Source organism: Streptopelia decaocto (genome assembly GCF_964273445.1).
Source record: "Streptopelia decaocto genome assembly, chromosome: 2".
Classification (NCBI taxonomy): domain Eukaryota; kingdom Metazoa; phylum Chordata; class Aves; order Columbiformes; family Columbidae; genus Streptopelia; species Streptopelia decaocto.
The window spans coordinates 88328568-88355373 of record NC_138655.1 but is presented as its reverse complement, the minus strand read 5'-3'; the positions used below and the strand labels follow the sequence as shown (position 1 = coordinate 88355373).

Below are 26806 nucleotides of genomic sequence, written 5' to 3'. Positions count from 1 at the left end.
AGCCCTCTCTCTTCGGCAGCTCGGCTCCTCGCAGGCTGCTCCCGAGACCCGGCCCCCCTGCACCACTTCCATCACGAAACCGCTCCTGGACGCAGCCGGAGCTGCTGTCCCCAGTTTTGCGCTCAGCCTCCCCACCCTATCGCTCCCCTTTTAACAGCGTTGTCTCCCCAATACAAACAAAAAAGCAAGAAGTGCACTCGGAGAAAGTATTTCTTCCCTTTGCTCATTTCGAGGCATACAGATAAAATATGGGAATAATTGGTGGGTGGAAGATCCTAAACCAACGGGAAATGTATGGGCTCGACAACCTCTGGATAACCCGGGTACCTTGGCACGAAAAGTGCAAAAATATTTACTCACCTTGAAGCTTCTATTTTTTTTAGCTTTTTATTTATTTTGTTTTTATTTTTTAAATCATCTTTTGAGACGGTTCAAGCTTCTGTCCGAGGTCTAATTATAGTAAGCAGGAAGAGGATGGAAGGGGAATGGGTTGATTCTTGGGGGGCAAAAATCAAAACACCCTAAGCTGCCAGACTGGGAAGGTGCTGGACAAAAAAGGCCTTTTGTGACTCATGCACACTCTGAAATGAAGATCTGAAAAACGCTTACAAGCCCCCTCTGACTGGTTTGAAAGTGATTCCAGCAATTAGGAATTAATTTGGCATGGTCAAAAGGCGATTTCACTGCAAGTTATATCAAGTTATCCAAACTTTTACAGAGTTCAAGTGGTGGAAATGGGCCGCTGGGGTGGAGGTAAGGCTGCAGGAAAGAAAAGGAGTGTTCAGGAAAGGCAGAAGAGGGGAAGCTGTGTAGCAAGGATTGGAGGGGTGGCAAGCCCATGTTAGTGCCAGAAGTTTGCTGCTTTTGTTGCTGGAGGAGCGGGCAGGCAGGGGACTGGTGACACTTTTGTTTTTCAAATGGGAGAAAGTACTAAAAATGTGCTGAAAGTCCTAGGTAATAGAAAGATGAGTTTTAATTCAAAAAAGGAAATCGGGGGCTTGCTGGCCCATCAGTACTTCAGGTATGTTTTCAGAGAAAGGGGAGTGACTCCTCCTCACTTAATGGCAGGAGCCAGAGTTAGTCCAGGCAGGGCTGACCATGGGATGATGTGTGGGGTGAGAGGCACCGGGAGGGTGTGGAGGGGTGCATAAAATCAAGCTTTCACGCACAGTCAGGGCAGCAATAAAACCACCACAGGAAGGGTGACTGCTGAGCCCAGCCAGGGCTCACGCATTGGGGTTGTTCTTCATGAGCTCCACGTCAGCGTCCACCATCTCCCTCACCAGCTCCTGCAAGGAAGGAGAGTGACAGATGAGGGCTTCAGTGCAGGGGATGAACAGGCAGCACCCTGGAGCATGACAAGCCCCCTTGACACCCCCGCACCAGGACAAGGAGGGGACAGGGCTTTGCTGGGCTCTTCCTGCAGCGGCCCAGGCTCTGGAGCAGCAGGACTCACTGGAAACTGGCCTGTTCAAGTCACAGCCTATGTCTCCCAGCTGGCACCCCTGCACAAGCGCCCACTCTTTTCCAAAATGCTGATAACTGCCAGGCCCTTTTCCAGGGAGGGCTGGCAGAGTCACCAGGGATGTCTTGTGCTCCCACGGCAGCTGCAAGAGCAGCAGCCCAGGAGGTCACTGAAAATAAGATTTCTTGGTGTGTCCAAGTCACTCCATGCAAAGGTCCCCCTCCTTTCTTCCCCTCCCTGTGGATTGCTTTTAGGGTACACAAACACACGGCAGGTACAAAGCATGCCAGAAAGGCCACTCACATCAAATGTGACTCTTGGCTTCCAGTTCAGCTTTTGTCTGGCTTTGGTACAGTCTCCTTGCAGAAAATCCTGTGGAAAAGAAGAGAGAGCCCCTGTGAGAAGCATCCATCTTCCCTAACCTGGTGTCTTCCCTGTTGCTCAATCTTTCCTGTGAGCCAAGTACGGCTGGAGCCACCGTTGGACTCTTCCAAGGACAAAATATTTCTCTTTAAGATGCGATTTTAGTGGAAGCTTGTATGCCTGTAAATCACCAGGAGGCAGCATCCTTTCATCAGGCTATTTCAGGCTGAAAGAGTTATTCTTTGTTTTCTTGTGTGCATGGGGTTTGAACTCCAGTGTTACAGCTCTATAATGGTGAACATTTTGCAAGAAGTTGTCATATGTCTTAGTCATGCTATTGAATGAGCTGTTTCAAATTCTTTCCCCCCCCATTTGTTTAAATAATGTAAATCACAGAGCAAACACGACAACTATTCTCTTTCAAATAAAAACGTGATCACAGACAGATGATGCTGAATGACTGTTATGAATACGGGTAACCACATGCAGCAGTAGTAAACATTCAGCTTTTGAATGCCTACATCTTTTTTCTAGAGTATTTTGAGCATCTACATGGAAATAAAAATCTTAATATCTCACAAACTAAAATAAATTATCTTGAAAACATTACAGAAACCAAGACTTTGGTCATATTCACTTTACTGTTCAAGTATTCTTAAAAGTGCTGCCACACCGAAACAATCCCACAACCAGCTGCCAAAAATAATGTAACAAAATTAAACAAAGAAAAACCTCCTTTGACTGTATTTCTAATTGAGTGAAAAAACTTGACTGCATCTTCTTTTAAAATTTGAATAGTGTTTAAATAGTTAGCTTTTCCCAACTGTATGTGTTGATTTAACAAAATATATCACCTCTCCTCACAAACTTCGTTTCTCTGTAGCAGTAAATGCTAAAATGATATCTGTCTAGCTTTAAAGAAAACCAAACAAAACCAACTCTGTTAAAGAACAACAAGGCTAATGCTGAATTCCGCTCTTGCATTTGACTTTATGGTGGTACCAGCAGGCTTTTCAGAAAAACGCATGGACTGTCTGTCTTCTCCCTCCCCCCGGCTCTGACCAGCGGTGGAGCTAACGAGCATTTTCTGGCTGTAGTTTTTTTATCCGTACTGACGGCACACTACATTTTTTCAGATGCTATCTTTTGTGCATGTGTGGTTCAGGTCATATTAACTTCCAAAACCACCTCATCCCGTGCAGTAAAATGTAAGAAATTCTCCTTCATAACTGTGCTCCAGAAAGCTAAACAGCTTGCTTCCAGGAGCAGAGGAAACCCACCAAAGGAAATATTGCACCGAAGAAGGGGATGTGGAACAAACACGTCTGCCGAGACTATTCCAGGCAGCAGTTTTACTAGTTCAGTCTTCAGGCTAAAAACATTTCAGCCTGCCTTCAGAAAAGAGTAAACAGATGGATCAGAACAAAATGATATGAAAATAAAAAAATGCCATGATTTCCTTAAATTACACTAAATTATTTCCTACTGCAGCCCTATAATGGGGTTTTTAGAAGCTGCAGCAGACATTTGAGGCCAAGTCATGCAAAACCGCATCAGCTCGAGGGATCCCCTGGAGGGTCGTGTGAATATGGATTGCAAAATCTGGTTTGAAATGGGAAATACTCCCACTAGCTTTGATAAAATTTGGATCAGACCCTAATGTACTCATGGAGGTATGCTTTTTATCTGGAGTTGGGTTAAATTTACGTTATACATGTGTGTATATATGTGCCTGGAAACCAGGAAATCCTTCTTAAAATAATAATTTCAGTATAAAAACAATTGCCTTTTATTCAGTCCTAATTCAAGTCACTAGCTAGAAGTGTTTAGTACCACCTAGTTTTACGTCATAAAAGCCATATAATAAAACTCAGAGTTTCATTTTTATAAATGCTGTGTAAATCATAATTTTATGTCCACAATCCTTATATCATAAACATCATTTAAAACTGAGCCTATCTAGGATACCGGCTTTCCATTAGAAAGAAAAAAAAAAAAGGACCGGGAAGACCAAAATGAATTGCCATCACCTGCTGTATGTAGCTGCATTCTGCTTTGGAACAGCTTGGGAGCAGTCTTTTAATTTTATAGGACAAATGCTTTTTGTTAAAACGGTTTATCTAAAAAAATACTTTACCTAATTCCAGCCCTTCATTCAAAAACATAAACACTCAGCTGCTGAATAGGCCAAAATAAGGTTGAGTGGAGAGGGTTGCAAATCAGTAAAAGTGAAGTTACTTGCAGTGCTGGATTACACATAGAGATAACTTAAGTAACGATGGTATTAAATCAATTTCAGTATTAAAAAAGGTATTTTTTCTTTAAAAGTTCACATGCTTTATTAATGATGCAGGAAAGGTATTGTAACATAACCTGTGAGCAAAATAAAAGAGAAGATTTAATATATATGGTAATACAAATTCCCCATCTGACTTAGGTTAAAAGATTTTAAATGGCTGTTGTGAAGAAGTTTATGTGCTTCTGAAAAACACGCCTTTTAGTTGAATTTACTTGAAAACAACATTATGGACAAAATGTCACTTAGTTAAAAAGTGCCTCATAGAAGTTACTAGTGCCTTATAGAAGTTACTAGGTACAGAGATCAAATGAAACCATAATATTAACACTATATTACATTGAAATTCAAAGTTTCATAGTATTCTTATTAGTCAAAATTTCAACACTGAATGGAAATGGTGACTGGAACAAAGCTATTCCTGATTAAAGGATTGTATTGCAGTCATGTTTCCTGTATTTTTCTACAAGTAGCTCATAATATGAAAACAATAAGGTAATTACAATAAAATAAGAATATTAAAAAAAGCTCCTCTTGGAACAGAGCGACTGCTTGTTTATATTATTCAAGTCTTTTACTGAAATCAGAGATGCATCTGTGAGGCTTCCAAAAGAAAAAAAATCCACAAAAAACCCGCAACCCCAAAAATACTCTGACATGCCAATCATGAAAGTATATTGATTTTTCAGTGTCAGGGCTTCACTTTCTGGAGGTACAATCAGATCAGAAAGCAAAGAAACAAGAGGTTCCACTGGAGAAAACCTGGATTCTTTTAGGGCATGTGTGGGGTGAGATGGGACACTGTTCTTGAAAAACAGCTGCTGCTGCTGAGCGTACATTACCCGGTATCTTTCTTACTGATGGAAAGGTACCCGATGAAATGGCACCACTTCAAGTTTTGTATTCCTGCAGGATAACTTTTTCTGTGGCATTGTGCTTTACATACTGACAGGAAACCAAAGCCCTTTGACTCCATGAAAACCCTGAGGATTTAGATAGTGAGCCGAGAGTTTGCAAACCTGCAAACACTGATTAAGGCTTTCTGTTGTTTTTACAGTATTCAGATCATAAACATAAAATTAAGTCTTTGCTTTTAGTTATTCACTTTGGGAGGAACAAGCCCTTATTCTCCATGCAAATACAGTTAACATCAGTGAATAGTAATGACAAGTTTTACTGGCAAGCCAGGTTGGAAACAACATTCAGGTAAATATTTAAAGGGCAGGAAGACAGAAAAGACAACAGTCAAATTCTTTGTTGCCACTTAATATGAGAGTAAACTCTCCTATGGCTTTATGTGCACCTTCCTGCCATAAGACTGTCTCTCAGAGAAAAGAATGTTTTTATCCAATGCGAGTTTTTCTGTTTTATCTTTTCTGTAACTAAGGGTACATAACTGCATAAAAATTTCCCCATTATTACTAACCCTGATTTTATGATGATTTGTTTTTATTGTCTGAATGCACATACAGAAATGCACATAGATAAGCAGAGAGAGCAGAGAGAATTTTTTTGTGCAACGTGGTAAGGCATTTTCAAATTTGCTTTTAAAACCATGAGACAAAAATGTGAAATATTTTAATGTAAATATCACATTTCCCAAGCTCTTGTTCCGAGTGTCATCATGACTCCTATTTTGACTCACACAGTAATTGATTTGGTTTCACTGTGCAGCGTATCACTGTCTCATTCAATTAACTTTAACTCAAATTTAAAGCCTCAGGACAATGTGAGAAAATGGAGATAGCATGGCCTGAAAGAAGGCCAAGGCTTCCTTTAGTCTTACAGCTCAGCTGATTCCCTTTAAATGTGCCTTCACTGACGCCAGCACCGAGCGCCAGCTTTTGCTTTCTCTTGCACCAGAATAAAACTGAGATCAAATCCTCAGTAAAACACCTGCGATGGAATTGTGCCCATCTCCACTTGCTGCAGCAGAGACAAGGCTTTACCTCTAAAAATAAACAGATTTGACCTAAGGACACAACAGTTTTGCTGCATCTGAAAAGCATCCAGGGTTACATTCACAACCAGCACGACCCCTTGGAAGATTATTTGTTACATCAGAGCTCCCATAAGCAAAGAGCACAGACCCAGCTTGGTGGAGGCTCTGGCTTGCGTGTTAAGTCTTGCACTCTTTTGCCTGAGAAGTTTTATCAGGAAGGATTTCAAGAGTCTAGGGGCCAAAGTTTCCTTGCCTGTATTTTATTTTCCTTATTTCCTTCTTCAGACTGTCGCCTTTCAGCTTTAATTCATCCCATTAAAAGAAAGAACAATAAACATAGCTACTTAATTAGACAACATTAGCTTGCTGTTTTGCATTCCCACCATTATATCTCAGTAATGTGTATATCAAAATTTATCTTATGAAACAGTCTCCCCTTTTGTGCTCTTTTTGGAGAATTTTTCACAGCAGTTTTTAGTAAGGGTTCTCATAGCACACCTCAGTAATGTCAGGCCCACAGTATATCTTGATACCTACTGCAGCTCATTGCTTGGAAAACAGCCTTGTTAAAGTATTTGCTGCAAATAGTCAGGAGACTGCATGCATTGCTCACAAGGCAGTTCTTCTACTATCTGTTATCCCCCACTCCCTAGTGTTCTCCTGTACTTGCCACCAGGCCCTAGGACGTCATGTCTTAATCCAGATGCAACAGTGGAGACCAGTTTTGTGACTTCAGCTAAGCTATTCCTTGTGCGCTCTGTTAAGAAAAGTTGTAAGACTAAATCAGAGCTGTAGAGCCTGTAAACATGCACCTTGCTTTTCCAAAATTCAGTGCATGGTTCAGCTAAGCTCAGATCAAACCCCAGGAGTCACAGGAATAATCACTGCATCTGCTGTACGCTGCTTTGTAAGTGCTTATGGAGATCCAAAAGACAGAGAGCACTGGCTGCGTTTATTTGCAAAGGGTAGTGTTTGTTATAATATCGATAGTAACAGGGGAAAAAAACCCTAGTATAAAGCAGGAGACTCCTATCTCCACAGTAAATATGAGGAGATTGAGGATAAAACATGTCAATGAGCAAAGCCTAAGCCTAAAAAGGAACACAGTAAACATCTTTAGGAATTTAAGAAGAGCTGTAACATGTTGCTCAGTTTTTATTTTTTCTTTCCACTGTTCTTAGAAAAGCAAAGTTGTTGAGCATTTAGGGTACCAAGGGAATAGAGGAATGCCAGTGAATTTGGTTCCTGATCTAAATTTGTTTTAATGCAGCATGAACAGACTGCTTTCCACTCTTGGGTCAGCAGTCTTTTGCAGAAAGACAGTATTGTTTGCAAAGAACCACAGGAAAAGGCAAAAGCAACCGACAGGCTGAAACTCACGTATAACAAAATGCCATTTAAAATAAGAGGCAGAATGTTTTTTTTCCCCTAGTGTGTTTTCCTATGCAAATCCCCTCCCTATTCAGAAAGATCAATTTTTACTAAAACCATGTTGAAGCAGGACTTGAGGAAAGGGCTGATTCTGTGTGGTGCTGAGCCCCCACTCGTTTAATGGACCTCAGCAATCTGCAAGTTCCCGGGCACCTTTAGGGTAAAGTTTTATCTCGGGATTCCACTGTACTCCAGCAGTAAGGTGTCAACACAAGCCACACAGTCAATAAAACTTGAGCGCAGCCTTTGCTTTTCTGCCAGGAACCAGGGGCATTAGAACAGTGCCTTTATCTTATCGCTTTGATAATCTTTAATTTGAGCTGCTTCCAAAGGGTTAAGGCAAATGAACTCAAAGCAGCAATAAACATTAGGGTGATAATAACAGTAATGGAACTCCTCTCTCTCCTCCGCCTCTTCCCCTCCTTCGCCTGAGCCTTTTCCACTTCGCTGCTGCCTATCAGCCCAAACCGAAGCTGAAGCCAGACCTCTCTTTCAATGACAGGGGGTGATAAGGGATGTGAAGAAAACAGTAAGCTGTCTGGTCTGTTCAGGAAGTCGGGGACGGGCGGTATTGTCCACCAGCGGGGCCACGCGGCGGCCGGAGGCCGGGAACAATGCTCCACTCCAGGGAAATGGGCTCACTCAGTGCCAGCCCTGGCAGCCCCACTGACACCCCATATAAAATGGTGAAGCAGGGGTAGCTGGTCTCGGGTGCCTCTGAAGCCTTGTTGCCCGGCCCTAATCACTTTGATGGAGGCGGTGTCCCGGTGCGTTGAGATGTCACTGGGAGGAGCGCATGTGCGAATCTCAGCCAGCGTGCAAGCACGAGTGGAGCTGCAAGCACAAGAGCCCCTTGCTGGGCTGAGTCTTACTCAGATGTATTAACTTGCCAAGTGAAGCCTAAGAAAACATCTTGGCCAGCACTGTCCCTTGAGTGAGATAAAATTCCTCCCAAATTACAGCCCGATATCCCTGAAGCCAGTGCTGAATTCCACTCGCTTTGGATCTGCAGCTGAGCTCGCTCATCAGAAGCCATCCCACATGGGGATCTATGTAGCTCCGCACCAGGGCATCCTGCTGCATACTATCCTTGTCCGAACACCTCTAGTTACAAAGCAAGCAATGGCCCACACAAGGGTTAAAATAAAAACAAGGTAGGATAATTTCTGATTCTGAGTACGTCCCAAATGTATTCTCCAGTGTGCTTGATAGTGAAGGAAGTCCAAGCAGTGGCCTTTCACATGACATCATAAAAGCCTAATTTATCACCAGCCACCAAACATCTAGAAAATCATAACATCCTTTCAGGAAAACCATGTGCAAAATAATCAGATTTACTTTGATGAAAGCTTTAGTGCTTGAGCCCAAGTAGGACACTACAAAGAATAACCCTTTGCAGGTACTGGCATACAACAAAGCAGGTCATATTTAATGCTTCAAACTCATACTTTATCCATTAAAGGGCTTGTGCATTTCCTGTCCATAAACAAACGTATTCCTACTCTGCATGTGTGTTCAACCAAGGCTGCTAAGACACCACACTGGTGACTGGTAAGTCCAGGCAAGGTAGCCAGCTGAATATTTCCTTTACGGATAAAAAATATGCTATTGCTGGAAATACAGGCACTGTGCTCCCCACTTGCTTGTCTCACAGTCCCTTGAAAAGGCGTTAGGGATGTGGGTTGAGTATTGCCACGGCAGCTTACGGCTTTTGAAAGAGTGCTCTGCAAGCCACAGCAGCCTCTGACAGCCTGAATTTCAGAAGCATAAATCTGGTAGAGTGGTAGATTTACTTCTCCTCCTCCTGCCTTTTAAGTTCATTTCATGAAATCCTGAGAAATGTTCCTAAGAATGAACTGTTAAGCATATCCACTTCGTTTTCACTGGAGAATATCTGAAGCTTTTGACTATCTGTATTAGATGTTGTGCATATTGCTGTTTCCAGTTGGGACAAAAGATAGTTGGGGTGCAAATATTTATCATCAAGGCTAGTTGGAGGGCTGCTATCGCATTATTATGTTAACAGATAATGGGGAAAAATTGAACTCCATTAAACTGGAACTCTATATATGAACACAATAAAGCCCTCTCAGCACACTCAGCATCACAGCTTCTCTGAAGCAAGGGGTGCATTCCACCTGACAACCTCCAAAACACTTTGCAAAAGACACTCTTCTCTGTCTATCCAAAGCTGTCACTGTTCTGGTTCTTCTATGTTGTTATTTTTTGGTGGCAAGTGTAACCTGACTGTCTTGACGGGAAAATACTGCTCAGCAAGCAGTATATTTCCATAAAATCAATTGGTTTCACGTTTGCAAATATAAATCAAACAAATCCACTTTTTGTGTTGATTTGATAGAAAAAACAGACCATAAAGCAATTAGTGAATGGCTACAAATACCAGATACATGGCATTCAAGATTTTATTTTCTTTCTTTTTGCCTGCAATGTAAGTTGGTTGTTGCATATTAGAAGATGCATAGATTCCAATAGCCATTCAGTTCACTGATCCTGCTGCTGAATAATCTGACCCTTAGGCTCCTGCTGGTCAATGGCCACAGGTTCTTCTGGTCTGACTGGAAAAATAACCGGATTTTCCACACCATTCTTGGTAGATTGTTGTTGCATGTTCCCTGATCTTGGTTAATAAAAATAACTTCCTATTACATTTCCTGCACAGGAAAGCCTGGGAAAAAAAATAGTTTTCCTATTCCATCTTTCACTTTCTCTCAGAGCAGACATCCAACCCACCACAATATCTTTCAAGAAATCAATACAACTAATAAAATACTAATAAAATATTTTATTTTTTTAAAAAAAATCAAGATTTTGTTCTCTTTCATCCTTCCCTTTCCTTGGCTTTTTAATTTATCTAATTTTCCTTGCTGTTTAAATATTCCACATTTTTTTGACTAATTTATTTTCCTGTAAAATCTCATTTCTCTCTTTTTATTGTAAGACATTTTTCTTTCCTATTTATGTATCTCCCAGTTTCTCTCACTCAAGATCTTCCCATTTCTCTTTTGAGCATCATTCTCCTGTTCCTCACAAACATCCTCTTAAACTTGGCCGCACTTCCCCATCTCTCCTTCACCCTCAAAATATGTCACCTCACGCTGAGATTTTGTTATCTTCTCCTCATTTCTGCTATGGCGATCTTCTCACTTGAACGTTTTTCCATTTTTTCCCAGGTGTTTTCTGTGCATCCCCACAAACTTGTTCCTCTTTCCAGTGGTTCTCCATCACATACCAGAACCAGCTTTCTTTTCACTCAGGTTGTGAATTTTGTGTAGAATATTTCAGGATTTGGGAGACAATTTATATTACCACTAACACAGCAGAGTTTGCTGACAGGGCTGAAACTATGTTGAAATAAGTTTTTAAAAAGCAAAAAAAGATCTCATAAATCTTACAGTGCCAGTTTCAGTAGAGGTAAAAAGCGGATTCTTTTACTGCTATTGCAGTTCACAGTAGTTGCCTATAAAATTCCACAGATTTGGCAGTGCATTCACCATATATACTTTAAAGGCATACATAATATGCTCTGTTTCTTTCCAAACCATCACCAAATGCAAATACTACTTCTTGAAATCTGTCCTCTCAATGACCTTCTTTGCTTAAACACTTTCAATTAAACAAGAAAGGAATTTTTGATCTGTTACCAAAAAAATCTTTATTATTTCACCCTGCAGCAGTAAAATATGAAAAAGCATTCTAGAAAGAAAACAGCATTTTCTAATGGTCCTGCCCTACTTCCCAAACCTTCTTTATTCCACAGTTAAAAGGCAAGCAAACTACTCAGACATACACAACAATAGGCATGGGCTCAGAATACTCCAATGTTTCCACCTGTACAACGTTTAAAATGCGAGATGCCTCATTCATCACTTGAGTCCTTTACAAGGAAAGTGTCTCTTGAGCCCATTCACACAGGAATTGTCTATTGCCAAGTTTTTATATGAAAGACAGACCTCAGACAAGCAATCCTATTTTTCATTCACATTTTGGCAGCACAGAGACGCCAGGTAAGGGTTCCGTTATACATTGCACAAACACAGAAATGGCAGTCCTTTCTCTCAAAATCTATCAAAGTCAATATTCTGTTAGAATTCATCTACAGCTCACATCTCTTTTCCAGTGCGAGTCACCCATAAACTTTATTTCTTGGTTTATTTCACTTGATGTATTCCAACATAATGGGCAATGTGTAGGAACACATAAATCCATGAATGATGGAATTATAATGTATCTGCTGAGAATCTAAAGAGCAGCTGAAGAGAGCTAGATAAACATCTTGGCAGCTTCATTCCACTTGTAACCTGAGCAAGACTTCAACTAGATGTAATACCACCAGACAAAATGGAACTGTTTCACAGCAGCACTGCAATGACTATGAAGGACCTCCAGAGAACAAAGATACCGATTTTATATAATTAAGCAATAGGAATGACATTACAATGGCAAGAAAGCACTGTCATCCCAATTTTACAAAGCTGGGAAGCAGAATGATTTGGGGACTTGACCAACCCCTTGGAATGAGAGGAAGAAGCAAGAAGAGAACCCAGGCTGTATCCCACCACTTCTTTCTGACATATAGCCTACTACAGATAAAACAGCTGAAGTATTCACATCACAGTGCATCTGGCATCATTTGCCCTGAGTAAATCCTTGCCGCTGATTTGTAGTGAGCAGCCCCCCAGCAGCAAACTACTCCAAGTATGAGTGGACATAGAGCACCCTGATGCAACAGGTGACTTATTTAACCACAAAATTACTGTTTATCTAAAGTTTAGCTTCTATTTCTGCCCTTGGATTTTCTTTTATAGCTTTATTCACTTAAAAATCAAATACTCACTCCAGTAATACAGGGTATTTCAAAAAGATGCACCCAACCGAGAGGCATTTGGGATGAATTCAACTATTGTCTCGATGTTTTCCATACAAGAGGTGGATAAGTCATTAAACCATTTGTAAATTTTTGTGTAATTGTAACAGGTTGCCATCATGAAATTTGGTCCATGTTTTTGAAACATCCTGTATTAAAAAAAAATATCACTTGCTCAACTTTTCCCCTCCAGGCCCCTATTATTGACTTGGAAGTAACAGAATTAATGAGTTTATTGGTTTGTCTTCTGTGCTCTAAAGACTTAATTTTCATATTTTCAAAAATTTTCTCTACATATACAAAGTCAGAGCAAAAACTTAACATGTCAAAAACTTGAGATTTGTGTAATCACAAGATCCCATAACTCTCTGGTTTATGAAAACCATCAAAACACCAAGGGCTTTTTTGCAAATATTGGCAACACAGAACAAACAGAAATTTATTTCACTTCACTGTCTTTCAGGCAGGAATTCACTCTGTCCTTTGCAAGGAAGGACACTGCAGTGCACTGATGCTGTAGCCTAAAGCAGAATGTTTTCCTTTGCCTTGATTTCATTTTCACTCCAAAAGACATCAGACTTTATCAAAACTTTTCAGAATACATCATCCTGTGCGTTTTAAAAAGAAGAAATATAAAAGCATTTGAATGTGTCACAAAAGCTGCTCCATGCTTTATAATCTTTTGCCAAGGTATCCACAAATTAATAATTAAATATCCACTTACTATTAAAAAGTATCAGAAAACATTTCACGTTTTGATGATGTACTACTACCTGTTCAACAATGCTACCCACAACATCTCACTGCAGTAGCACATAACTGAAGCATGGAACAACCAAAAGCTTTAGTAACCAGAAAAACTCAAACCAAAATGATACTACAACTTCTAAATGAGTTTTACAATACACTAGCACACAGTATATGACAGAACTGCTAATTACTGTGGTCTTGCGGTTTGATTTGAAAATATAAAGACCGAAATTGTTCACTGGTATATAAAAAAAGGATCATATTAACCTAGTTGGGCTGTCTGGCAGTTTACACTAAAAAAAAACCAGTTGGATAAACCAACTGTATCTTTTAAAATTAAACCAGTATGTATTTTAATAGCATATATTGCAGTAAAGTCCCATTAACTTACTATTCCATGCAGGCAGTGAACTGAGAGAGCTCTGACTTTTCATAGCACCTTTTGGCACTATTTATATTTAAATAATAACAGTCAGGATCATTTTCTTCAACATGCAAAAGAAATTCAGATCTAATCAAGAGACAGCACTGTCTCCTGACACTGCCTGCTCTATGCTTGCTTGAGCACGTAGGCAGCAGCTGGCACTTCCACAGCTTGATCATTACTATTGCTTTTCAAATTATGCCTGTCACACAGGTTAGGAAAACATGAGCAATTAAACATAAACAGTGTCATAAAATAATAGTAAGAAAAAAATTAATAATCATCCGAAAGAGTGTTTTGGGCACCTCCCTAAACCACCTTGGATTTCTGCCCCTTCTGCTCAGACAGTTTTCCTCTGTGTACTTTTTAATTATTTCCTTCATGAGTCCTTTAAGGCAAAGAAGTTTGTCGAGGCGGGAAAAAAACCATGTATTAGAACTGATGAGAACAGCGATATGCAAAAAAGAGAAATACCAATTAAGTATTTTCTGAACTACTGTAGCCTGGTTTTGAATTGCTTATGGCAAAAGCTTCTGCCTCACTACAGCACTGCTAGTGCAAGATGTGTGTATTTTAAATGCAAAATTTCAGAAGCTGCTCGTTCCTTACTTGAACCATGCACCCCAGCTGGTCACTGGGTGCAGTATCTCTCTTCTGGCCCGTGAGTTCAGGATACAAGGTTCAGTATTTAAACCATATGCAGATCAGTGCAGAAATTCTGCAGTCCTGCAGCCCCCGCAGTACCTGGAGACATATGCTTCCTTTTGCTTGAATAATCAACAACCAGAATAATTCCTAGCTCAGTTACAAAACCAGCATAAAACAACACAGCAATAAAGATTCAGACTTTGGACCATATTATTAACAATCCTAAGCAGGTTGTTGCAGCCTATTTTTGTGCACACGGTTACTGGAACTGAGCATGCAATTCTGGTAATTACATACAAAAATGACCAGCTACACGAGTAACGGGACATTTGCCATCCGCAATCATTACTGTGTAGGAGCTGTGTGAAATGTGTGATCCTTCATGTTAGCAGACATGCAAATATTAGGTAAAAAGAGCATAATTTTCAGCTGCTTTACATCCAAAATAATTATTCACGTATCTAACCAAAAGGTGCAACAAACTCCTTTTCCTCCTACTTGGTCTGTGCTTTGTGTGGGTATGAATTAGGCTGAATACAATGTAGTGAAGACTTGTGCCTTTCTACATTAGAAGAAAAATAAGTGCAGCCACATACATAATGTTTAACACATTCAAATCCACATTAAAAGCACTTTTAGAGATGGTTCTTGTTCTCATTAGTTAATTTTTGCTCAGGTGTGTGCCTTAAGTTATGTATTTTCATACAAACTTCAACACATTTCTGAAATAAAGCTCTTCTTCCCACAAATCTAAGTGTTTCACTTTCTGTATTCAAGATTAAAATTATTTAGCTTACCACATCATAGATCCTAACTAGTGTACTAAAAGTATGCCAGCAATTCAATACGCGTGCTCAAGCTATCTAACAGAACACTTTGGTGGGGAATTTCCATTTCTGGGGAGGAGGGACTTGCATGTTCATGTGCAAACTCCAACTGAAATCAACAGGAACCTGACCAAGCAGTGGCTGAGTGGGCTAAATACACACAATCTTTGTAATGTTCATCATCATTGCTGGTAGCATCCCACCAGGCCAAACTCACAAATTTGACAGTAGGATGAAATGAACCGTATCTGCCATTGTTCTTGCTCTTTATATATGTCCTTTATTTAGTCCTCTTTCCACTAGCTTGACACAAAACCCACTAAATTCAACAGCAAACTCTCTCCTTGACTTCAGGCTTCAGTTTAAGCTCTTTTTTCTTGACATCAACCGATAACATAGGATGTGTACCCAGCTTGGTTCCTCCTTGGACTAAACATCTGCAGTTGTTCTCAGTATCTCCAATTAATGATTCTTTCTATATTCCCTTTGATGTTTTCACCATTACTTTCCTCCCCATCTCCTTAAAGGCTCCACCCCTTGTCTTCCTGTTCCCCAGCCTGGTGCAATCCCCATCTTCTGCTTTCCCAAGGCTTTTCTGCCTTTCACATATATGAATATATACTTCAGTCTTTGGTCACATCTCTGGAAAGGGTGTTCAGTTAAGTTGTCTCTCTCCAATAATCAGCTTTCCAGCAGGGTTGGCTTGCTAGGACTGGTAGGACTAGGGCAAATTATACTCAGACTCATTAATTAAGATATAATAAACTCCATTTACTATTTACCCATGTGCCATATCTGACAAAAAATTTAAAAAGTAAAGTATATGAAACCAGGAGATCATCTGGCTGGTTTAGGGACCCAAAGTCTTTCTGGGAAGGTCACAAATCTTCAAGATATCTCTGCGCATTAAGTTTTGCACTTGGATTTCTAATTCAGCTGAAAGATGTGTAAAAACACATGCAGTCAGACAGCTCCCTGGCTACACATCTAAGGAAGCTTGAAGCATAAGTTATTACTTCCAAAGTCAATTGTAACTTATGCTCACTAAATTGGCTCCAGATCCACCCTTTTCAGACAGTAGTATAGGAATAATTTATTCTTTTGGTGAAAAGCACCCATTTTAGCTAAACCACACCCCCAGCTGGGAGTCTCACCAGCAGAAGTGCCAAAGGCAGAGGGATTCAGAGGTGCACAGGGCTATTGGAGGCCAATGAAATGGGTGAATAAAGTACAGTATGTAATAGTGCCTGTCAGCACGCTGAAACGTATAACCTCTCCCTAGCACAGGGCGTTTGCAGCACAAATCCGAGAGGGAAATTTGTTCCTGTGGTTCAATCATCACGTTAGACAAAGAGGTTTCCTTGCTTTTAACATCCAAGCAATTTATACCAGAAGTCTTACGGATCGTGGTGAAATTATTGCAGCTTTCTGGGGACCTAATGTTTTGATCTATGCCCTCAACCTGTCTCTTGTTTTCTCCCATCAAGAAAACACTGTACATAAATACTGCACTAGGGGTTTGAAAGCTGTAGTTTCAGACATGTAACCCAGATGCCAAATTAAGAGCCTAACCCATGCAGAGATACAAAAATCTACATTAACGAGGAGCTTTTCTCTCACTAATTACACTGGAAACCTGAGTTAAATTAATTCAGCCCCTCCCAATGGCAGCAGTGACTTGGAGCAATTTAACTTCCCTGTGAGAAATTGCTTCACTAGCTATCTACAGAAACACTGACCTACATATCTTGCAAAGGCTTTTCTTTCCCCAGGTGAACTCCCGCATCACCAGCTATCCAACAGGAACCTCCTCGTATGAGAACTTTAATAGTAGCAGCTGCTGAAAGCAAGGGAACTGCAGAAACACACTTTGTTGCCAAACTGTGCATTTAAATGGAAGGAGGAGAAACAGATGGGGAAATCATTCTTCAGACAGTGTTTACTAGCACAATCAGCACCTGAGGCAGCACTTATTCAGGTGCTGAAATTACAGAGGTAAGTTTTATGATGAGAAATCTATTCCTCATATGACAGCTATATTTTTCATCAAGGATCATAAAAAGCAGATGATCCATCAGATAACTACTTGATTGTAACGTGCATCACAATAAAACCGTCAACCTTCTGTTTTGTTTTATGACCCTGCTTACATCTGGAATGCTTTCAAGAAGAATGCTGATGTTTGCTTTGGGTACAAACTGACTCAAGGCACTTCTGGATTCCTACTTATATGGTAGTAGATAATAAGAATAATAAAAAATGATAGCAAAATTACCTCCAGTTTTGCTACCAGGAAGATCACAATATTATCACCAATATAACTTTATAGAATATTTTTCTTGGACTGGACCATAAAGAGGATTCTTAATTGCCTAACGCCTTTGTCTTCCTTCTCAGTCAAACAAAACTATTTCTTTCTGTCCTCTATTTTCTCTAACATTACAGATTTTTCCACAACTACTAATTCAATAATAGTAATGATAGCAATAAAATAAGTATTTGTAGTAACACACAAAATTCCATTTACCTATAATAACAACAGTGATTTCTTATCTTTACACAGCATTTGTTGTCAGGTCATTTCTAATTCTTAACCTCTTAGAGGCAGACAAAAAGATGAAACTACTTTTCCAAGGTTGGAGAGCAAGAGTCAGGTAAAATTCCTGATTTATCTTAAGAGTGTATAGTGGAAATATGAGCTTTGCTGTAATTCAACACCCCAAAGGTACACATTACCAAAAGCAATTTTAGAAAAGACTTGTAGATCTGCTCCTGAAGATTCTTGTGATCTCAGCAGAGTACTAAAATGGGAAACAAGTTGTCCTTACTGATGTGAAGTCTGCCTCTTTGCTTGGCAAGGTTACAACCCCATTACACAAAACAAAACAAACTAACCCTCTGGTCTTGCACAACTCTGCCAGGAGGGCTTGCAAGTTCTCTGGACAATTGAGGTTGCTGTTAAATTGTGGGGTTGATCCATCACATGTTGAAATCAACAACACTGAACCATAGCTCAATATTCAAATCAGTTCTGCATGGAGGAACAGCATTTCTGTAACCAGCCAGGACACTGTGTCACTTCATTCTTGACCTTAACCAAATGGGTTAAAGCAATATACACTTCATATTGCCCTGCAAAAGCTCATCTGTGCTTGGTATTAGTGAAGATTTTAATTCGTTCCAAGTACCAGACTTCAGCTACTTTTTTTTCTGTCTGCATGATAAAATTCAGATGTTTTAAAAAGATTCTTCCCTGCATGTGCCCACACAAGCAGCAGCAACAGGGTTTCTGCTAAAACCTGACAATGAAATTTGCCTTTGAAGAAAGACCAAGTATGGAAAACTTTAGTGTAAACAACAGTTGTTTCAGAAAATTATGAGTGCACCAGCCTGGAGTAGGGGAATTGTAAAAGGACATATTTTGCCAGCTCAAATTCAACAGACTCTATCAAGCTCCCACCTTCTTAATGCACCATGAGTACAGACCCTTAAAGTCTCTTATTGTAGAATCCAATCTCCTCCACTGCACTTATGATGGTCTGACCCACCCTTCACCTCAAATCTCACCCTTCCTCCAAGTGGCAATACAGAGCTGTTGAATTTGCATCTAGAATCTTATTTCTGCCCCAGGTGATGAGAAATCCTGGCTGTCCCTCCACGAGGCTGGTGGAATCACACACCCTGGACTGAGCACCAAACTCCCACTGTGTTTTGCTCAGTTACACAAATGCATTTTCCTTTTGCAATAGTTCCAATAGAGATATAGCCATTTCCTAAGGGGACTCTAAGAGGCAGATATCTGTCCCCAAAGCCAACTGTGGCCATGTGTCTGCTGAATCACTGAGATACTTGTGCTGAGTAGCTAGAAACAGAAAAGAAGGGACTGAGCCCACCTTTTTTCCTTGGTATCATACCCTACAAATATAGGAGAGCAGCATGGAGGAAGAGAAACAAAGATTAAATAATGGAGAAAGGTGCTGTGCTCTGGATCCATAAGGACAAAATGAGCAGGAATACTGACTGCATTTACAAAATAAATGGGATGTCTTTTGCAAGTTCTCACTAAAGGTCCTAGAGGTGCTTATATCTCATTAAGATGATGAAAGGAGCTTTAACACCTGCCTGGTTGTGCGTAAACAATGCCCCATCAATACCTAGATCAAGCTACGTGTAATAAAGTAGTTATTGGATAGAAACATACACTGGTGGGGTGAGGTAGAGCCTGAATTGTGGAATGGAAAACAGACAGTCAGCAATACATCTTTCCTCCTCCTTTTCTGATTAAAATTACAGTATTTATACTGAGGGATGTGACTAGAAATGGGAAGTATAAAAAATGCAATTGATGTCTTACCTGTATCCACAGAAGGTAAGCAAGATGTGTGCAAGTGTTGCTACTGTGTTTCTAAGATCTTCAGCTTATCTAACAGGACTACTATTTCATCCTGCAGATGAAGCATTGCTATTTCAAATCAAGAAATATTTCTATTTAAAAATTCGTATATCTTTGCAAGTTAACCACTGAAAAATAGGCCTATATTTACAAAATCAATAAATACATTGGAAGCACATGCTTTTAGATGTTTCTGTTACTGCGAGTACCAGCTATCAGAAAAAAAAAAAAAGATAAAATTAGCCACCTTCCCTTTTCTTTAATATGGTTATTAATTTTTGTATTCCAATAGTTCTCTATAGTATGTAAGCAGTGTCCTCATGTGTAGGAAGGCAGAAGCTCCTCTATTTTATACACAGAAAATCTTTTTGCCAGAGAGTCAAACTGGGATTTCATGGTTGTTAAGGAGCTAGCCTCCATTTATCTGCTTATGTCTTTAATTGTTGATCCAATAGAAGTTTGGATCCTCTCTGATCAGCGCCAAGAAAATGGAAATAAATTTGGATATTTTATCAATCAGGATATCGCCTGATACTGCATGCAGCTGGGGAGGGTCCTGCACCTTTCTTTTAGTATAACATTAAAAATCTCTCTTTCATGATAGTTAATTTCAATAACAGGGCCTACATTTCAGTATCTTGAGATTCCGCACAAGGGTTTACTATTACACTTTTCCCTTGAAGGCCATCTTCCCACCTCTACAGCAATATCTCTCTACCAAACTAGCCTAAAGTTCTCATATTTTAATTAAGGCTAACTGGATCCGTCTGCTGTGTGACTTATGGGTTACTCTGAACCTTAGAGAAAAGTCCATACCTATGCCAGATCTCAGAGATTTCATCCCTGCTTTAAGAGAATGCTGTTTTCTGTTAAAGTTTTATATAATGGAAGTTTACATTTTAGCACAAATGTTTCCACAGTAGTGGAGAGCTGAATGAGACACTTGACACATCTCTGCCAAGCAGCCTAAAGTCAAAGGTAACAAACGTAAGGGCTGCTGCTCTCTGCCTCACAGCTTATTTACCCTTATTCTTGATACTGAAAGGTCAGTCCACATTTTTACAACTTACTACACTTTTGTCAAGGCCTAGATCTGAAAGCATGCTTTGGTTATCACAGAGATCATTGCTGTCCTTGTGCACTAGGATGGGTAGTGTTTACAAATGCCTGCAAACGGAGATGGGAAAGACTTATGCCAAGTAAGTGTTTAAAATGGACATGACTTTTCATTACTGGCAGCCAAAAAGAAGGCAACATTTAATAAGCAGGACCTGTGAGTGGGGGGTTGTGTGTGGGAGGAACAACGCTCAAACAATTTGGAGCTTATCATTACTTTTTCATTAGCAACTGAAGAATCACAGTATCATTTTGACATAGTTTGGCCACTGATATATTTTTAACTGAGGCATAAACACATAATATCGTATTACTTCAACTGCTATTATAACATTTCATACAAGTAACTCCTGCTGATTTAACAGTGCTTGGAAAAAAGAATATAGCATTTGTCTCCATGGAATAAAATTCTTAAAGATCCTGGCAATTAGATGAATGAAGCAACAGAAGCAACAAAAATACTGAAAGTGCTAAATAACTAATGGGAACCAAACTCAAGTATCTTCCCCCGTGCCAAGAACCATAGTGACCTGGTCTTGACTTTTGGCAGTTCTGCCTTCAACAGAGCTCCTAGTGGTTTATATTGGTCTAAAAATTAGGATCTGTTTCCATGAGTTCCGTCTCGTTCTTCTTCCTAAAATGCAGTTGGAAGCAGCAATGAATCCAAATAAATTGTACATTATGGGGGTACCAATGAATAATTTGCTGAAGGTGTGAGAGGTATTTGGCACATCCTGCTAAATGCCTTGGTCTGGATAAATCATAGGTGAAGAATTTCAGGTCTCTGTCAAGTGCTGAGCTATTCCACTCAGCACTAGAGATCTGCCTTCCATACTGTCCCAAAGGCTGAAGTCCAATGACAAAACATGACAGATCCCTCCATATATTTAAGCAACAGAGAACAATGGTAAGAGACAATACTGCAAGATAGTGTTGCATGCAGGGAGTGTTGCTGGCCTTGAAGTCACCTCTTGAAGTGTGGTAACACCCTGGAGTGTCTCTTGCCATTGTATCATTCAAATATAAATTGGAAAAAAAGAAACTCCAGACCTTTAAAGAATTTTTTATTTTTTTTTTTTTTTTTTTTTCCCCTCCAGTGATTCCTGTGCAATCTGCTCTGGTGAACCTGTTTTAGCAGGTGGGTTGGACCAGGTGATCTCCAGAGGTCCCTTCCAACCCCAACCATTCTGTGATTCCGTGATTCTGTAGTTCTGTGATTATTAGTAGAAGGAAACTGGTGGAGAAAGGACTTTGATTTCTGCAGCTTTAATTCCCTCTTGAGTTCCATGTATGTTCAAAAAGGTGGCATCTCCTGAAGGAAAGGCAATGTGTTAGGAGATTTCTCACCTAACAGTCACTTCATCTTCCCATTGAACATGTCCCGCTTTGGGGTCATCTGCAGACCACTGCAGAAAACTCCCTAAAGCAAAGTAGACTTTGGTCACTTTTACCCTGTGTCACTTGCATGGTCTTGTGGCTCTGATCCACCACAAAGCTTATACTAGTATTAGTATAAACCCTGAGGTGAATCTAGCCAAGTATTTCAAATGTCTTAATTGCACTGAGCAAATATTTTCAGATATCAACCTAACTCAAAAGTTTTCCATGTTTGATTCCAAATGAATCTTTTCTATAACAGTGTTTATATTTGGCTATCTGCTGAATCAAACCAGCAGGTTTCTACGGAGCTATGCTGGGAAGGAACTTGGCTCATTCTCTTTAAAATATATTGTGCTTGAAAAGATGTGACATGTCATGCCAACTGGCTCTATTTTATCTTGAGCTGTTTCAGATAAATAGGCCCTGTTTTCTAGGAGGCTGAAGTACATCCATTGGACCACAGCTTCACAGGAAGTGGAAAAGAAATGTTTGCCTTTCAACTGCAGCCATCTTACTGTGTTGAAACTCAGACAATCTGAATGGTACTGTAATCAGAAACAGCAGACACACAAGTTTAAATAACATGTCAGATTTGAAATAGATGTGCAGTGGGTCACTTTGATTAAGAGAGCCATATTTCACCTGTTAGCAACTGAGGATTGCATTCCTCATTCTTCTGCAAAGACAACCCTGACCGTGCCTTATGTTTGCCAAAATCATTACTGAGAACACCTACTCTGCAAGAGGAATACTGCACATCAACTGGAAAGTAAACTGCTGCTTCATTGTGGGTGTCCACTGCTAAACACTTGGAAAGGCACAGAGCATGAAGCCCCCATTGCTGTGAATAGCATCGTTATCTGATACAGCAACACGTGACACAACCGGTCATGGACAGGGAATAAATGTTTCATCAAACACCAAAAGTACACCTAATAAAACTAAATGCTGAGATGTCTGTTTAAGTGTGATTTTTAAATCAGGCTTTTAAGAATGTGATGAGCTAACTTTATTTTGCTGACATGACTTGCTTCCAAGAGATGAAGGTTGACATCTTTGTCCAAACACCTACGGGACTGGTGGATTTTGCTTTAATGCCTTTGCACAGTCAGGAACATCTGACATCATGCGCTACAGAACCAGAGCTGAGTACCATGACTGCAACAGGTCCGGATTTTGGCTTGATTTCAAATACAAAGTTTGTCAGGCTTTCAGGTATTTCAGATACATTATAAACTGATCTTACATGATATGCTATTTCAGGAGCTTAAGCAGTTAATTGATGCACCAACTTCTTCCTGAAAACTGATTCAAAATTGTATGTAAAGATACTTCATGGTACAGGTTGGCTTTTTGAAATCCTTAAAGTCATTTAAAGTGGTATCATTTCTTGTTAGGTTTAAAAAAAACCCAAAAACCAAACCAAACCACAAACCGATAGGTCTTCCATTTAGCAGACTACACAAACATTAACATGAGCGAAAGAAGAAATGCACTCTGTATCAGAGTCATACGAGGATACAGGCATGCACAAAGGTATAATCAAAGTAGTAAAATGATGCAAGCATGTTTTAGCATATTTCTGTTTCACTTGTCAGGTTTACTAAACATCAGCTGTATATGTAATGAAATACATTGCTTGGCTTCAGTCTTCATTAGCTACACATACTTCTTAAGAGTATCAACAAGTCAAAAAGCCATAGTATCATGACAGAAAAGTTACTAGCTAGTACTTACACAGTAAGTGGTACCAAGAAAAGACGTTATTTACCTGAAGCTGTAACAGGTCAATAGTGTTCTTTACAAGGGGGCCCTACGCAGAGTGGAAATTTTACTTATGTTTACAAAAGTATTTAGAGTTGATAGAAAATAATTTCCCATAATAATTATTTTTATGCTTCTTCAGTTTTCATTTGTAAATAAATAATGAATGAAAGTGTGTAACGTACAGTTGTCTGTGGACTCTCACCTATTAGCCATTAACAGATATAGAAGGAGGCATTCTATTTACAGAGAAAGTGCTTGAAGAAAACGGACCTAAATTATTTAATTGTCTTTGGCATGAGAAAAAAAGATTGCTGTGAACTCCAACATTTATTTGCAAACATGCTGGCAGTCCTGTATGACTATTATTTGTATGACATCAGCATGATTTTACATTGTAAAATATATGAATGAACGACTTAGCATATAAAATAGTCCTAAGATGTCATTAGGAAGCTATGACAGTCATCCCCCTTTTAATTTTCCACAAAAAACACCGACAGCCAAAATGGTTTTGAGGCAGACGGCTATGAAAACAGAATGGCAGTGGGAAAGCCCTCCTTTTGAACTCGTGTGAGATAAAAGATAATTATACTGGCTGCACTTTTTTTTTTTTTTTTTTTTTTAACTGCTTGCTTAGCATACAAATAGTGTAGCTGAAATTAAGTTTGCTGTCACCCTGGTAGGCGGACAAATACATTGGCTGTAGAAAACATACAGTTTCTGGCCTGTCTGCTTGGATTAAGATGGTTCATTGCATGTTGAGACCTGCATGGTCTTTGGGACACACCTTTCTGTTAATGCCAAGGGTGGCAATATGCTCCATTTCATGTAAATATGATACAGCCCTTGGGCTTCTGGCAAGCCACCAGGGCAGCCCACAACTCTTTTATGAAGATAATACTACTGTGATATTCTACAGAAATCAGTCAAAATGCTGCAGCTACTTTAGAGGCAACTGTAGCATGTGGGATGCCCTAATCTAGAATTCTTAAGTGTGATTAAGATTTATATATTTATTGTAGCCACATGCACATACAAATAAAAGAACTGGAGCAATGTCACTAACTTCTCCTAACTGAAAGCTGAAATGAAAAGATGAGTGCAAAGACTTGGAATTGCATTTTAACTATACGGTGTAACAGGCTAGTGGGACCACTTCCACCACTAACAAAGGAGTCCAGTCCTGCAAATCTGTCTTGCTTACTACAGTTTTCTGGTAGTCCGTATGTGATACTGGCAGGTTAATAATTTCTTTTTGCTTATTCTCCAGGAAAAGCCATAAGTTTCTGTAATATCACAGTGGGTTGTCATGGAAATTAGCATACTACAAAATGCATATGGCAAACAACTCAATTTCCAAATGCTATGTTCAACAGCCAGATGTATTAGCGGATTTGGCAGCATTTGCCAGCTCCTTTGCACATGAATAATGCTACCCACATGGTTTAAACAAATGAAACCAGGATAAATGAGATTAATTTGGCAATAGCAAATTACATTCTGTTTAAAGATATGAATAGGCCTGTACAAAATCCACATGCTTTTGTATATTTCCCATATAATTTTAATGAACAGAAACACTACAGCAGACTATTCAAGAGTACAGGCTGCAGTAGACCCAAGTAGCTGAAAATGAGAGGAGTGTCCTAGAGTGAAGGTACCTTTCCAAAAGCCTGAAGACCACAGACAGGCATGTCGCAGGGACCTGGCCCAAGGAGAAAGAGCAACCATGAACCTGTTGCACAGCTCATGCCACTTTGGAGAGGAAAGACCTGTGTCTTAGAGCAGTCTTAGTCAACATGCCCAGCATGGACTGAGGGAAACATAGAGCTGGATTAACCTGCTCTTGTAGATTTTGTTACCTATCTAGCCACAGCTGGAGATACTGGTTACTCTCTCCACTGGAAGGCAGAATCTGTTGTAAACATGATGTGAAGCCCAAACAGGTTATTTCTCGTATCATCTTCTTTGTCCACCACATGTTCAAACTGGTCCTCCAAACTCCATTTTGTCCTCAATTATTGCTATATAAAGTTAGTGTAAGCATGGCACTTCAGCTATCAGTGGTGGACAGTGAAGATTTTTCGATTAATGTAACTTTTTACTTCAGTGCCACAAATATTGTTAAAAATGTTTCTGTTCCTCTCTCTCAGATCTTTATGTATCTTCCCTTTAAAGAAGTCATGTTCTCTCCTAATCTTCCCTTGTCTGTTTTTGTTTCCTTTGTTGTATATCTCTTTTCCACTTGCAATATTTCTCTCTAAATCACCTCCATTTATCTACTCCTCTCCCTCATGTGCCTTTCTTTTACCACCTGTTCCATTCACCCTACTGGGACTTTCAGACTCTTGCCATTTCTCACCTTTCCCATTTCTCTGAAGGGTTTTTTCACTCCCCCTTAATGAATCATAGAAGCATTTGGTTGGAAGAGACCCTTGAGATCGTCAAGTCGCACCATTAAGCTAACACTGGCACTAAACCATGTCTCTAAGAACCTCATCTCTACATCTTTTAAACACCTCCAGGGATGGTGACTCCACCACTTCCCTGGGCAGCCTGTTCCAGTGCTTCATGACCCTTTCCATGAAGAAATGTTTCCTAATATGCAATCTGAACCTTCCCTAGTGCAACTTGAGACCATTTCCTCTCATCCTATCACTTGCTACTTGGGAGAAAAGACCAACACCCTCCATGCTACAACCTCCTTTCAGGGAGTTGTAGAGAGCAAGAAGGTCTCCCCTCAGCCTCCTTTTCTCCAGGATGAACAGCCCCAGTTCCTTCAGCTGCTCCTCATCAGACTTGTGCTCCAGACCCCTCACCGGCTTCATCACTTTCCTCTGAACTCTCTCCAGCACATCAATGTCTTTCCTGTACTGAGGGCCCCAAAACTGAACACAGGATTCAAGGTGAGGCCTCACCAGTGCCAAGTACAGGGGGACGATCACTTCCCTGGTCCTTCTGGCCACACTATTCTTGATATATTCTTATCCACTGGGACTTCTTCTCTCACCCTGGTTTTTGTCCCATCACCGTTGCATAGCAAGACTGTATGCTAGCTACTCCTCTCCCAAATACAAAGCCTTCAATATGGGGCCTAATGCCAGTGGAGGCAGAGAGAG

At 40.0% G+C, this 26806-nt stretch overlaps 2 protein-coding genes across 3 annotated transcripts in view; one reads left to right on the top strand and one right to left on the bottom strand.

Moving 5' to 3' along the window:
• The window catches only part of FOXC1 (forkhead box C1), a 35702-nt gene extending 12917 nt beyond the window's left edge, over positions 1-22785 (top strand). Inside the window, exons 3-5 of one of the 2 annotated variants that reach the window (XR_014183223.1) lie at positions 16804-17026; positions 21638-21678; positions 22355-22785. The gene's annotated coding sequence lies outside the window, so the exon portion shown is untranslated. The remainder of the gene's footprint in view (positions 1-16803; positions 17027-21637; positions 21679-22354) is intronic. The other variant, XR_014183224.1, reaches the window with a different exon arrangement.
• GMDS (GDP-mannose 4,6-dehydratase) overlaps positions 959-26806 on the bottom strand; it is a 416345-nt gene continuing 390497 nt past the window's right edge. The window contains exons 10-11 of the mRNA XM_082044403.1: positions 1769-1837; positions 959-1289 (exon numbers count right to left, since the gene is read on the bottom strand). Coding sequence (XP_081900529.1) covers positions 1227-1289; positions 1769-1837 — 132 coding nt within the window. The 3' untranslated portion in view covers positions 959-1226. The remainder of the gene's footprint in view (positions 1290-1768; positions 1838-26806) is intronic.